A 14,937-nucleotide genomic window follows, 5' to 3' on the forward strand; every position below is an offset into this window, starting at 1 on the left:
GTAGTTGGGACAGTGGTCTCTGCATGAAACTCGTGGTTTGCCATGATCCCACCTTTGATGTTTCCCAATCTACTCACAGCACTGTAAATAACAAGCTTCTGAGGGCAACAGAAACACCAAAAGCTGCTTATTTACACATGACTTTTATTGCAAAAAACACAAAGACATGACAGGAGAGTGGCTAACTGTTTTAAAGCCTGTCATCATAACTTCTTCTTTTACACCATGTTGAGAAAATGCAGGGTAAAGAACACACAAGGCAATTTGAAAGTGGATCCTTTTACATTTTTGAGATCATATCAATTTATATTACTGGGCAGTCAGATTTTACACTTAGATATACTTAGTTATTCTGTTGGTGCTTCTCAGTGTCTTACAGAAAACAATGGTATTAAACTTAAAGAGTGCTGTCTCATGCTGGGCTGTCAGACAGACGATGCATCAGCAATCTTTTGTGTACTAAAGTAATCCTGCATTACTCTGCAGTTTTGTTTCGTTTTGTTTTTTCTAGTCAATGTCTGGAGTCTCTTTGTTCCTCATTTCTTCTTCTCCTCATCCTTTTTGCCATCGGGTTTGTTTCCTGTCTGGGAGGCCAGGGAGCCCATGGCATTGCGGATGGCCTCGTTGTTCGGGTCAACGCCGGGTAGGTTCTCCAAGACACTCTGAAGGAACTCTGGGTCTTGCATCACATCATAGTCATCTTCCTCCTATTCAATTTCAATAAAGGACACAATCAGTTAGGATGGATTAGGTATTCATCCAAATGTCTTAAGCTCCAACAGGTCCATGATATGAAGGCAAATGTTTGATGCGCATCATGTGTGACACCCTAAACTACACTTGTTTATCTTATATGTAAAGTAACGTTAACTGGAGAAGTCACTGGTTCCCACTGTTACTTTTCTATAAGTTTTATTTTCATGGCATCCTCCATTTTCCATGTCAAAGAAACTCTCTAAATAATCAGTTTTAATTATTTGAGCTCTACAAAAAATTGAGTTTGGTTTACAGGCCTGTGCCTTGGATTTTTTTTCTTTTCATAATAGAACAGCTGCTAATTTATTTGTACTGATGATTCAATCAGAGGAATTTCATGTCTGTCCAGGATTTGAATATCCCCCGTGTGCCAGTCACCTAAAAGTGTCTATGCTAAAAATGAACTCAAATTAACTTCCAGGACCCCAGATGCCTGGAACACAACTCTACTGAGAACACACGAGGACCAGCTGAGCCCCCTTTAACGTGTGCTTTACAATTTCATTTACAACTCATGAGGACTCACCTTAGCAGATTCTGCAGTGTCCATGGGGGCTCCTGTGTCCATTTCTCCATACTCTGTTCACAGAACAAGTGAACAGAATTATCTTAACAGAAATACCAGCAAATACGAGAGTGACCATAAATCATAGCAGGGGCATAAACTTGTATGATAATCAAATGGAACACTAACTCACCTCCTCCAGCGAGAGACATCTGCATGGCATAGGCTATCTGCTCCTCCTCCGTCATGCTGCTGAAGTCAGGAAGCACTGCTGCACCACTCTCAGGCTGAGATACTGACATCTTCAGTAAGGCCTCCTCTGATTCTGTGACAAATTCATACAAACTAAGTAAATGACCAATAAGTACTAGAACATATTAGTGGTTATGATAAGAGCTGTGTCATAAATGAAAGTAACTATCTGTCAATCCTCCAATTACCGTCTGCGCTGGGTGTGGGCATGCCGGCCTCCGCTGCAGAAGCAGCAGCAGCTCTGCGGGCCTCTTCCTCCTGCCTCTGTCGCTGCTCCTCCATTGACACACGCAATGCCTAGAATATGCAGAAATAGTGTGAGGGGAAAGGCAAAAGGGCACGGTTTGGAACACTACAATATTACAGTTTTAAAATTCTGATAAAGCCCCAAAGCACCATAACATCCACTGCAGCCTCAGGCAGGGACAAAACAAATGATCTATTTCATCCTTAGGTCTTTCCACTTTTTGTCCAGTGTCAAGGATGCCCATTGTAATATTTCTCAAGTCCCCTCTTGGTAGCACTGAGATTTTAATCTAGGAAAGTCACGCACTCTTTGATTGTTGCTGATTTTAATACCTCGATGTATAGCATCACATGTGGACATTTTCTAACTTCAGACTGGTTCCAAAGAGTCGATACACAGATATTTGCTATATGAACTATATGACACACTGGTGTTAGCATTTCAGTAATCTTGAATGGAGTATGTAATGGGCATTTGAGCATCACGTAATAAATAACAGGTGAAATGATTTTGCTCTTTATTTTTTTTTTATAAAGAACTCAAATTTCTCTCTTAAGTCAGTGCATCTCAGCCAATATTTATTTTTTCTGCCATCTGAGATGCATATATCTCTTACCAGGGCTAGCTCTGGATCAGCACTGGGATCCACACCAAACTCAAAGTCGCTGGCACCAAGACCCATCATAGAGCCTCCTTCACCAGCCAGGATGGGAGAGGACAGCAGTGCATCAGCCAGACTGGGTCCTGGAGGGACTGTGACCAGGTGGGATCCTGTCCCCTCCTTCCCATTTAAAGTATTTATAAAAGCAGTCAGCTTCTCTGTGTTCACCTCCTGAATAGTTGGAAAGAGATGGCAAGGCAAACTCAAAACTCAGTTTAAAATGGGAATAAGTGTGAGATGTACAAATCAAGAAAATAAAATATACTTTCATGTTATTCTGCCTTGTAGTGTTAAAGAATTTCTCACCTCTTCTCCAAAGTTGATAATATCCACATTCACTTTCTCTTTTTTCAAGCGCTTTGCCAGCTTGACAAGCTGCAGAAACAGCAGGTTGGGACACATACAGAAAGAGATTGAGAAAAAGTAGAAAAAGAGATTGACCACAGTGCTATATCGATAGAAAAACATTTTTTATGTCTTGTATCACATTTTGTGTCAGTCTCATAAACTCACATCTTTCTCATTGTCCTCCACAGGACTCCCAACAAAGGCAATGATCCTCATCTTGTGGTTTTTTCCTTGTCTATGTTTTAGGGCCAGCTATACAAAATGACAGAGCACAAACATGGTCAGCCAAAAACTATTGCTTCAGAAAACAAAACCTCTTATTTACAAGTTAAGTGATTACAACATAGAGCCCGTGTTTGACAGAAATGATTTAAAGCAGAAACAGCCAAGTTACACACATGAGCCACTCTGATGCCCGTGCAGAAAGAGATCTTTCCTTTGGGCTGGACAGCGTGGAGTTTGGACAAGATGCGGCCAGAATCTGGTGTCAGTGTGGTCAGGACCTCACAGTTACTGCATGAAAGCAAAAACAATCATCTACAGTTATCCATCATCAGCAACCGTATAAAACAAATCTAATTCTGCAATTAAGTGGTAATGTAGTGACTTGAAAATGAATGAATGTATCACCACTTCTGGCTATCTTTGTTGAATAATGAGAGAGGAGCTTACTTTGCCATTGTGATGAGGCCCACATTATTTTCTGGATTACTTCGTGTTTTTGAGTGGCAGACAATGTTGACAGCGTCTTGTTGAGCCTGTAGCCTCGTTGGTAGAAAGTCTCCATTTCTCATATATTCACTGTTGTCCACACTGAGGGGAAAAAAACAGTTAAACGTGGCTCTTACACATTAATCATACCTGCTAACGAAGCAGGTGACATGTCATACCCATGTCAACCAAGACCTTAGGCCTAGTGTGGGGTTTAAACATTAGGATGCCATTTAAACTCCTCTTCAACGTCAACTTCTAGTAGTAGTAGTAGTTAATTTGGGGTTAGAACAGCCGGCGTTACAATACATACACAGCATTAGCACGACTTGCTAACGTTAGCAAGTTGTGACACCACATATGTCGCTGGAAAATAATCAAATCATCGGTGTTATCGTTTGATAGTTTAGATAAAAAGCAATAAACTGTAAACAATAACAATTATAAATGTGGTGGTATGTGCCACAGCTGAAAAACTACTTTATAAATACCGCAAAACTGAGCTAACTTTAGCTACAATGACTCAGCCGGTCGACACTGTTAGCCGGATAATCGTCAACGGTCAACCATCAGCCCAGTTACATGCACATATTTACCAAATTCAGGTCTGTGAACTCCCTAATAAAGTAATTAACTTTCGTGCCTTCATTTGATCCACAACTAGATCAACAAATACACAAAAAATGCATTTGTAGAGTTCTTACCAGACCATAGTACTTTCAAGCACCATTTTGGAAACTTCTTGTTGCTCTCTGTCGTAATCAAACAAGCTCACAGACGATTGGACAAAGACTGAACAACGTGAAATATGATTGGTCAGATTTGTGACCTGGATATTTACTGTCGATTAGCATAGAACAGAGTAGAATAGTTTTTACTGACATAAAAAGCTTAGCTTAAGATGATCTTTCTTCTTCTGCAGTCTTTCGTCTTCTGTAGAGCTTGTATCTCGTGATGTATTTTAGTCTCCCTTCATTCAGTTATGTTTGATCTTAGCTTGTCTCTAATTTTCCTTACCATACCTTATTCTGCCTTACTCTTTTTAATGTGGGTTTAATTTGTGGGTATTTATGTCTAATGTTGCTTTGAATTGCCTTGTTGAAAGAATATTACAAATAAACTCACCTGGCCTAAACAGATCTCCTTTACTTTTACTTATTGACTTTTATTCAGTCACAGAGACTACTCATAATAAAATAACACAGAATTTAGTTATAGTGCAAATACAGACTCAGACTGAGCAATGTGAAAATCCTCTGTAATGGTATACATAATTTGGTATTGCAATATCCACAGAAAGTATATCTTCTATATGCAGCTCAGCAGGTGTGTATCTTTTGCCAAACACAATCATTAAAATATCTGAAAAATGTAAGTTCTTCACCCTATCAATTCAAAAATTAAAACAAAATCCAACATTTCAATAAAACAGACATACATCATAACACACCAAGAATTTAAATAGGGATAGCTACCTCATTAGTAACAATAAAAATGGTGTATCATCTTACAGCATGTGTCACATTCATATCACGTGACACCATTAGAGACAAAAAAAAGTTTATCTTCAAAACAAAAAGTACAACGAAACAAAAGAATATGCCTTTTTTTCTTTAATGATTTCAGGTACAAGTGTACAAAACCATGACATCCCCAAAAGAGAAAGAGAAAATGCCTAAATACACATTCTGTAAAAAGGCATTGTTGTGATTCTTCCACGTGCAAACATTTATTCTATATAATTCAAAAGCAAGTGAAGATGAATTAACATGCACAGAAAAAATACAGTTAACAGTTGTTATGATGATAATTTAAATCATCACAAAGAACAAAGGATTTGAGCTCTTAGAGTTGCATGTCTTAGATACAGGGCTTGATGTGCCAGAGAAAGGCACATTTTCAATCCATCATCACCATTAATACACATTTTGGAAACAGAGCAACACATACAATAATAAATACTATAATACATATAACAACTTACATGTTTGGTTCACAGGCTGCATGTGAAACTGGTTTGGAGTTTTTACAGTAAGGCACAATTCCACTTTAAATATTGAGTTTTGATAATACAGCCAACAGAATAAAATACCCTCCACATCTACAGGATGTATAAAAATGCCCAAATGATGCTTGGTCATTTAATTTTGGTTCTAAAAATGATCAATTTATTTAATGTATTGCACAGTCTATTCATTCAGGAATATGGAGTGAACAAAGCATTCTGTTGCATAGTTAGAACATCTTTCAATTTCGTTTATGCTGTCAGGCTAAAAATTAATTCTAATAAATCTCGACTTTTTCAAACAGTCTGTTCAACTTGGCAAGTTAAAGTCACCCAACCATAACATCAGGTTACAGCACTGCAACACTTGAATCGAACCACCAATTCTACGTCTACCGGTTTGTGATTACAAAAAAAACGTTTTGTCTTTCGTACTTTTACACCAGGCAGCCATCACCATGTTTTGATGGTGAAAAAATAGCAACTATATGATAGCTGATAGTTGCCTGTCTCAAAATTCAGCCAGTGCTAGCTAGTTTAGCTAACATTACATGTCAGGAAGACGGCTTTAAAAATGACATTTCATTGTTCTGCGAAACAGTGGCTGATGTGCTTTTACCAAACAACAGTTATATTTTGTATAAAAATAAATCTATTTTTTCAACACTGTTTTAGTTTTAATATTTTATTGTTAATCCAGTTTTTCATTCAACATGTTGAACTTTGACTTTGTCAATGACGTTGACTTAATTCTCTCAACTTTTCAACTGTTGATGCTCATTTAGCCTTTTCAGGAAATAAAAATCACCCTATACTGTTTGATGCAACTGACACAACTGTTGGGAAAACCTGTTTTTAACGTTAACAGAACTCAGTTTGAACTCGATCTCAAGGTCCTTAGCCGACTAACTCACTCATCCTGCTTCATGAGACAGGCTCCGGGTCACCTTTTATTGTGGTGCTTTGACCACAGCCATCTGAATATCAGTTCTTTGGTCACATTTGGACATAAGCCAGTCTACACACTAAACCTGAAACTGATATCAGATCATACAGTGTACAAGTATTTATAAAAAAAAAACAAAACAAAACAAAAAACAAAAAAACAACTCCATTTGAAATAATCCTTTGAGCTGAACGTGAGAGATGACATTTAGGATTCACAGTCTATAAAGTAGTACAGGTCCATTACAACAGCTGGTCAAACAGAAACTGCAAACTCATCTCTTTTTCCAGCATTATTTGCATTCAGAGTAAGCTTTTAAAAATGGCAGTTCACCATGTATGACTACAGTCATTTTTTTGAAAAATAAACGTTTATATTTAAAACCATCGTCCCAATGTAGTTTTGCTTTAAAGCATCTAAGTCAAACATATAGCAGGAAGAGTCCTCTAGCTCTGTCCTTTGGGTGGCGGGACACTTACAGAGCCAAGCACGCATGAGGATGTGCTCCAGCAGTTTGGTAGACAGAATTCCATACAGGAATTTGGAAAATTTCTGAATAACTATGAACTTCAAGAAACTATGAATGAAAAAGTTCTGTTCTCGTGTCCTAGTGTTACACTCTACATCAAATGCTGACTGAGTTGAGCACATCAGTATCAAAAATGTTTGGTTGTGCATTCCTACAAGATGAATAATAGTGTTCCATACCCACAGCATTAATGTACCTGCAATCACTAGTGTCACACCACAACCACCCACTTACGTGTTCATACCATGTTGAGATTTGGAAATCAAAGTGCAAAATCAACAAAAACAAGAACATTTAATATCCTACTTAGTCTTGTTGATACACTCTTTAACCTTTTCCAATCTGGAACCTTGAATCACACCAAGGGGAGTTTTCCATTTCCTCCATGCTCAAAACAACCTCCACGCTCGTTACAGTTCAGTCTACTGGTCCGCCCCACATCTAGACCTGCAAAACGAAGGCAATGAACCAGTTTAAACCATAAAAACACACTCAGCGTGAGTAACAAGTGTTAGAGAAAGATTAAGAGAAAAATATTGAAAAATTCTGTCAACTTACAGAGCATTTGCTTGCATTAGGAACGATGTCACTGAGTGAGATAACATCCTCAGCACCAATACTTTCATCAAGAGCCTCTCTGCAAACAACAAAGGGACAGTGGTTTGTGGCACACATATATATCCAATAAATATGCATTTAGAAAAAGCTCTGCGCACATACTTTTTAAATTGTTGTACTGGTTTTTGATTAATCAAAAATGTACTTCAGTCAAATAAAAATGTGCACACATGGAAAATTTGCATGGATCAAATCATTCTCTGCAATCCATGGCATTAACAAACATTTTAATATGCATATACTGCTGAGGATCTCCTGTATCAAAACACTGATCTTCATGTGTACTTCACCCTCTTACCTCTTGGGGGTGCTGTGCTCCTGGTCTTTGCTCACTGGGTTGTTTAAATCAACTCCCACTGACCTGCTGGTATCCTGAGAGTGAGGCTGACTTGTGGGAGCAAATCCAGGTTTCCCCGGGGAGACATCGACGGCAGTTTCAGAAGTGTTGCCAACAGTGCTGCTGGGAAGCAAAGTCTTTGGGAGGAGGTCAGGACGACCTGACGGCATGACTGGGTGGGACAGGAAGAAATGCTGTAAGTACTGTGTTGTGAAAGAAGCACTTCACATGCTGGTACATGCTGCAAGACTGAATCTCTGCAGATATCAAAACAAAATTTGTTTTCACTTGTATGCATTCCAGCTGAAACTTGACATCTCATTTCCTGTTCTTACCATTGTCTCCTTCAGAGTCTTCTTTGGTCTCAGAACTGACTTGTTGTTGGAGTAGATGGTGCTGGTTGTTGCTGCTGTTATACAGAGCAGTCCCAGGGCCAGCTGCCTTTTTCAAAGGACCATGTGACACTGCACGACGCTTCTTAGATGGGGAGGTCTTTACTGGATACAAGAGGAAAGGTCTTAATTAAAAGGCCATAAATCCAAATATTGATTGGATGAAACCTTTAAAGATGTGTTCCGAGTTTCATTTTAAAATCCTGGTTCACATTTTCACAACAAAGCAGGTGACTTTGTTTCCAGGTAGTTATTGCATGGATCATTGTGATGGAAAAATAAAGTACTGCAGGAAAACCTCATCCACAGAACTGAATTCAACTTAAAAAAAAAGTCAGTACACACCCTTACCAGACATATTTGAGCTCCGAATGTGCTTGGCCATATCCTGTGTACCAGCTGAGCTGGGCCACATAAATACCAAAATTGTGTATTCATGCTTATGTACACATAAATACAGAATATACTTACATAAGCTCTTCCTGAAGACTACACCGCACATAAACTTCTCAAATCGTTCTGCGTAGAAACCCGGTCTGTGTACCGATACCGTATCCTAAAGATAAGGATTGATTAAATGTGTTGTGTGTATATGTTTTAATTTAAGACACAATTGACTGAGGCCAATAAAGCTATCTTACCCCATCATGGACCAGAGCTTTCCAGGAGTGTTCAAGTTTCTTTACAAATCTAAAACAAAACAACACACGGAGGCTGGATTACTTACAGAAGTTACCTGATCAAATATATTTGGTTTCACTTTTAGAGCTCCTGATGTCTGTATGTCAAAGCAAGACACTGAACCCCAAACTGCTCCTGATGGCCAGACCAGCACATTTCCATGCCATCAGTGTGGGAGTACAGACTGCCAAGCACTGTGGATGAAAGCACTGATGCTCTGCTAACGAGCTGAATTCGCGATATGGGATGTGTAGATATTGTGTCACTAACTGAATGAGGGGTATATTGACAAACACAAATGTGTACTGTTGCTCACCTATAAGACTGCAGAATATCAATGATACCGATATACACCAGCAGCCGCTCGCCTTTAGAGTTTCGTGCTGGGATGCCTCCAGTTCTTTAAAAACAAAGAGAAATATCAATTAGTGCTCTGTCATTCCTCGCTAAAGCATATGGTCGCAGAAACCGATACAAGGAAGTTGCCTAACACATGACCTCTCTATGGCCACAGGAACAGCGTCACTCACTTGTCCTCTGTGTCCAGAGATCCCATGTTCCCTGCCTCAGCCTGGATGGCCTCTATAGCAGTGCTGTACAGCGACTTTTGGATTTGTGGCCTCCTTTGGTCCGCAGCCCCAGCTACCGCCTCTTCGCTGGCCTGCTCTCGACAAGCCTGATCTAGATTGTGGACTCCCATTAGAAGGCTGTAATCCATAATCTTAAAACTTTGCAGAAGCTGAATGAAAATCAGGGAACACAAGACCAGTGATTACCAAACGAATTGGGAGATAGATATTTTAAAATATTAGATTAGTAAACACACTTGTAGCCATATATTTAGTTCTGTGGTTATTACCAGACAGTCTCTGTGGATGGTCTTGCAAACAGCACTGTACTTGTCCCCCTCCATTAACAGGCCCTCAGGCATGTCCTGCATGAAATCCAGGTCCTTGTGCGTGGGCACTTTCTTAGCTCTCTCTTTAGCTGAGGCTCGTCGCTTATAGGTGGAGCCTTTAAGATCATACTTGAGATGCATTCGTACTGAGCTCGGGAGTAGATTGTTCATGACTACAATGCGGATGTTCTTCCCCGCTGCCTGGACACAGTACAGTCCATAAAACTTTGGTAGTAAGGTCCGCTTGTTCTGGTTCAGGTTCTGAAAGAGAGCAGAGAAGATGGAAGGGGGCAAAAAAACAAATAATTAAAACAATCACCAAGTGACCAGAAGGTGAAATGAGTAATATAAACAGATTTTGTTTGTGTCCAAACAACAGTCTAAAGCCCAAAGGTAACTGACTTACTTTCACACATGACAAAGAAAAGCTAGAACCTGTAAATTCTTGACATTTTTGTTGAAAAATTACAGAAACTATTAATGAATTATCAAAATAATTGCAGATTAATTTTCTGTTAATCCACTAATGAACAAGAGGAGTCCATCCATAGATGTTAACACGTTTACTATGCAGATACCATCTTGTACCTAAAACCCCTCATCAAATCTTACCATAAAGTATCCTGGAAGCAGTTTCTGCAGAAATTCGGCCTCTTTGTGCTGCACTGTCTTAATGATGTACTCGTCGTCACTAGAGAGGTAGAAGAGAGATCCACTGGCCCCAGGGTTTGACAGCTCGATCAGCGGCTCATTGCACAGAGAGTACTGTAAAGAACACTGTGGTTAGATGTGATGAAAAATAACAACAACACACATTTACAGGTTGGATACAGGACACTCAAAAGCCAGCTGCGTCATGTCAGCAGTCCCTCCTCTAGCATCTAAGATAAGATAAACTTAAACAAGACACAAGGGGAATTCACAGTGTCAGCACTCTATGGTTTCACACTTCCCCAGTTTCACTCTTTTCAGTTCCTCAATTACTCCTTCTTTTCACAGTTCACAGTGCTTTTCCTTTCTGAAGAGCTTAAACTCTATGAACTTAATGCACATTTTCTAAATAACAGATGCTGAGTAGACAAGAATACCATGTAATCATCAGGCCGAATGCCAAACATCTCCCTGAAGTAGCGAAAGGCAATTGGGGCGTACGTCTTGAACCTGAAGTCTCCATAGTGATGGGCTGGTGTCAGGTTACTGCCCTCACTGCCAGCAAAAGACAGAGGAAGTACAGGATCAGACCACATATAATTAAGCTGAACAATGTGGAACAAAAAATAAAGCAAACACTTTTAAAACATACCCACACTTCATGATTTTAACGACTCACCTGGGAAAGAAGATGCTTTCCACAACTTCAAAGTCCTGAAGCAGCACGTCTCTCTCAGGTTTATGACTTAAGCTGCCAACAGTGTGCGTGATGCCCAACTGGATAGCACCTTTCAGGGCCGATGATGTTGTCTGGAAGACAGAAAAACCATGGTTCAAATCAGATGTATCAAAATACAAATTCAGTTTCAATCTATCTTTGTTAGATAACTTAATGTTCAAATGCCAAATGCCTGGTGGGTCATTTTTGCAGATCATACGCTGATAATACCCATTTTAAAACAATGAATTACACAGCACATCAACAAGATGTGCAAACTTGAAGTGTACACAGCACATTTTAAATTTTTGCACAGTGACTGAGGAACAAAATGACGCAGAAAGAATCACTTTCATTTTTCTTTTAGCTCACCTGCCTTTGGTAAATAAGCTTATTGAAATAAGTTTATTTCACAAACTGTCACTACAGACTGATCCCTGAAAAAGAACCTGACAACCTAACAACAGAGAATTCTTCTTTCCTTTGGCATTTTTAAGGTTTTACATGTTTTTCTGCAGCAAGTGCAGACTTGCAACCACCCCTTGATCCATTAATTAGGCCATCAACAAAAACTAACAATTTAGAAGACTTAAATGATTCATTTCTTTGATTTGAATTGTTGAAGACCTCACCTAAATACTGGCTCTTTGAAATCATGATAGATATTTTACACCATTTTTTTCTGACAATTTATAGACTAATTAATTCATGGGGAAAATAAAAAAGGCATATTAATAGATATTGAGTAGCAGTAGTAGTTATAAGTGTGTGAAAGTAAACACAGGTCAGCCAGCGATGGAGGATCTCCCACCTTCTTGTATGTTGTCTCCCCAGTGGGATCGATTCCACGATGGCCAATAGTCTTTTTCATGGTCTGAGACATGCTGGTGCTTGGACCCTGACAGTATAAATATGGAGGAAGGCAGAATTATGAAGAGGCAAAAACACAAACAAAAACAAAATCAATGGAAATCAGAAGCAATATATAATGCTGTCAAGTTTAAAAGAGGAAGAGACAGTAGATGAGTATGAAGGATGTGACTAAATATCAGTACGTAATTTCCAAACCGCCTTCAGATGAATGCAATAAGTGTTTCCTAACTGACACAGAGCACGATTACTCGTTTCCTCCAAGCAAATCAATTATTTCTCACCTCGGGTGAAGCATTTTTTCGAGTTCCAGGCGAATCTGGAGTGAGAAAAGGGAACATATAAGTTATAAAATATTTGCATAAGAAAGAGAAGAATTGCGTAAACGAAAGCAGTTCTAACCCTAATTGCATTAATATCAAACAACACAGCTTGAAACAGCTTCCACCTACTCTAATGTTGAACACAAAGAGTGCAGCTGAGCTTTGAAACAAGCATGCAGACGCACCTCATTCATTACCTCTGAGAGAAGACAGTCTCCTCCAAAAGTGGTTCTGCAGGTCTTTGCATTGAATGGGAGGAATTAGATAAGTATGCTATTACAATTCAAGTGAACTCACGCAGAACCAGTGAGTGTTCTGATCTCTATCACAAAAAGTAATGTTCCTGAGAGTACAAATTCAACATTTGACCAAATGAGTTTATTCCTTGTGTTTCTTCTGAAGAAACACACTCTAGGAAGTGAAATGATATAATGATGTGTGATGGCTGTTTGCTTTTCAAATCGCTTTCGTGACATGCAAATCATTAACAGTGAACCAGTTTTGGACCTAAATATCGGATGAGTAGTTATACAGTCTGTGACAACTCTGGAGGAGCTGAGAAAACCAAAACAGTCCCTTGAAAACTGATGGGGTGCTGAAAGAGATGGGTTTTTATGGTGCTAGGAGAGTCTACTGAAAATGTAGGATACAGATGCTTTTGGGCTTGACTCATACCAGAAGCTAATACCTAAGCTAAAAAGCTAAAAACTTCAAAACCTGCCACCTCCGGAGCGCAAAGTCTGTGTAATGTGAGTGAATACAGCAGTATTGATAACACATAAACAATCATCATTAGAGTATTTTCCCCATTATAACTTTTTCACTAAATGGCCCCATTTCCTGCTGCTGATTCCCAGTCAGTTAGCTAAAACCAATACGGTTTCTTGTACTACAAAGTGTTTTTGTTTTTTTTTTGTGGATCCACCACAATTATTTCAGTGAAAGGAGAAAGGAGATTACACATTATAACATCTCTCCACATAATCAAGTGAAGTAAGTTTACCATAAAGTTGACACAAAAACTGAAAGCAATAGATTTCACAAAGGAATTGGACTGCTTTACTTTTAGCTGGGCATATCTCATGTACAAATGTGCATGTTTGTACATTCATGTTGTGAATGCAGAGACACAGTATACCCAACAGTGGAGACCATTCAAGGATTATGGGACCACACAGGTATCAAACTAGAAAGATAAAGGTTTTAATTGTGATATTTAAGTGTATAAACTATAAGCTGTCGCTTGCTGAGACGTGTCCATCTAAAGTATCCATAACATGAACCAACGTCCATGTATCTGTATCACTTAAATGAATTACTCCTCAAATCTTACGTCGAACACATAACATTTCTCCCTTTCAGAGGAAAGTGGTGTATAATACAGTACTTACAGCCAGAGGGGCCCTGCAGCCCTGGAGGCTCATCTGCAGCTGTGGCCATTCAGACCAGAAACTCAGACTTGGTTGTGGTGAAACTCAGATCCCTATTTACTCCTGGAAATCAAAAGTGGACAGCTTCTTCTGTGAGAGCACTTCAGATATCTGGGAGTCTGTGTAGGCAAAAAGTAGGTCATTAACAGCAAACCCTCTACATTACTTCACGCCACAAATATTGACAACAGCCACGTTGGCTGGCTCTGCTGAAGGAGGAGCTGATCTGAAAAGAGACTTAAAAGCAACTTTCTGCTACGAAAACTACGTAATCAAGAGTGTAACTAAGGGAAATGGTAATCTTTTGACTGGTTTATGTTGCAACACGCTTGCACGATCTTTCCCGACATGTCTAAATTGCGACATTTAACGAAACATAGGCGAGAAAGCTAGCTGGTAACTCAGATGTAACTTTACCTACTTTAAACAAGCTAGTCACGATAATAACAAACGAAAGAAAACACAAACAAACTGTCAGCTCACTCGAAAATCTTGTGGATGAGTTCCCGCCGTTTCCAGAGAAAGAACAATTAGGGTTTTGTCTTCTAAAGGTACTGTTTTCCCCAAAACTAATAAACAAGGAAGCAGTGCGGAAGCATCAGTTTTGTGTTCTGCGCTGCTAACCAAAGAAAGAACAGAACTTCCGGTAAAAAGCTTCAGAATAAATGTACAAGAAAATAAATGCTTTTATTCCTGATATCGAACCGAATTGTCAACTCGTCACACACCGTTTCCATCTATAGAGGCAGAATGAGAGGGCTGATTCAAATGTCTGGACCTAGGTAAACTTCTCTGATTCTCATTATTAATTTGATTTATTGTGTACACATCTCCTGACAAAATACTAACATATAAAATATATTTATTTTGTATTTAATACCGTATATTATTGTAAATGTAAATCGGGATAAATAGATCAAACGAAATAAAATGAAATCAGTGATGTTGGATTGTTGAAAATATAGGTGTGTGCATGTGTGTGTGTGTGGTTGTCTGTTGCTTAACAGGGAAATATATTTTAATAGATGTATGAATAAAGCCTTACATAGTTAAGTAAGA

At 39.0% G+C, this 14,937-nt stretch overlaps 2 protein-coding genes across 5 annotated transcripts; both read right to left on the reverse strand.

Moving 5' to 3' along the window:
- Positions 1–127: 127 nt before the first annotated feature.
- LOC124074318 (26S proteasome non-ATPase regulatory subunit 4) lies at positions 128–4,330 on the reverse strand. Its single transcript, XM_046417105.1, has 10 exons — positions 4,185–4,330; positions 3,442–3,582; positions 3,168–3,282; positions 2,935–3,021; positions 2,728–2,796; positions 2,377–2,592; positions 1,702–1,810; positions 1,455–1,586; positions 1,283–1,335; positions 128–707 (listed from the first exon to the last, which is right to left on the reverse strand). The coding sequence occupies exons 1-10, from the start codon at positions 4,208–4,210 to the stop codon at positions 537–539; spliced, it is 1,119 nt and encodes a 372-aa protein (XP_046273061.1). The 5' UTR covers positions 4,211–4,330; the 3' UTR covers positions 128–536.
- A 748-nt stretch (positions 4,331–5,078) lies between these two features.
- LOC124074322 (phosphatidylinositol 4-phosphate 5-kinase type-1 alpha-like) lies at positions 5,079–14,522 on the reverse strand. 4 transcript variants are annotated; one of them, XM_046417113.1, is made up of 16 exons: positions 14,362–14,522; positions 13,840–13,997; positions 12,410–12,444; positions 12,067–12,153; positions 11,217–11,347; positions 10,975–11,092; positions 10,499–10,651; positions 9,848–10,147; positions 9,519–9,727; positions 9,305–9,388; positions 8,949–8,997; positions 8,779–8,863; positions 8,251–8,412; positions 7,940–8,087; positions 7,519–7,597; positions 5,079–7,407 (listed from the first exon to the last, which is right to left on the reverse strand). In XM_046417113.1, exons 2-16 carry the CDS (start codon positions 13,886–13,888, stop codon positions 7,402–7,404), a joined length of 1,695 nt encoding a protein of 564 aa, XP_046273069.1. In that variant the 5' UTR covers positions 13,889–13,997; positions 14,362–14,522; the 3' UTR covers positions 5,079–7,401. The 4 variants fall into 4 exon arrangements, with proteins under 4 accessions (XP_046273069.1, XP_046273068.1, XP_046273066.1 ...); XM_046417112.1 differs by having other exon boundaries at positions 7,877–8,087; positions 14,362–14,521; XM_046417110.1 differs by lacking the exon at positions 5,079–7,407 and having other exon boundaries at positions 7,510–7,597; positions 7,877–8,087.
- Positions 14,523–14,937: the final 415 nt, after the last annotated feature.

The sequence above is a fragment of the Scatophagus argus genome, chromosome 17, assembly GCF_020382885.2.
Source record: "Scatophagus argus isolate fScaArg1 chromosome 17, fScaArg1.pri, whole genome shotgun sequence".
Classification (NCBI taxonomy): Eukaryota; Metazoa; Chordata; class Actinopteri; family Scatophagidae; genus Scatophagus; species Scatophagus argus.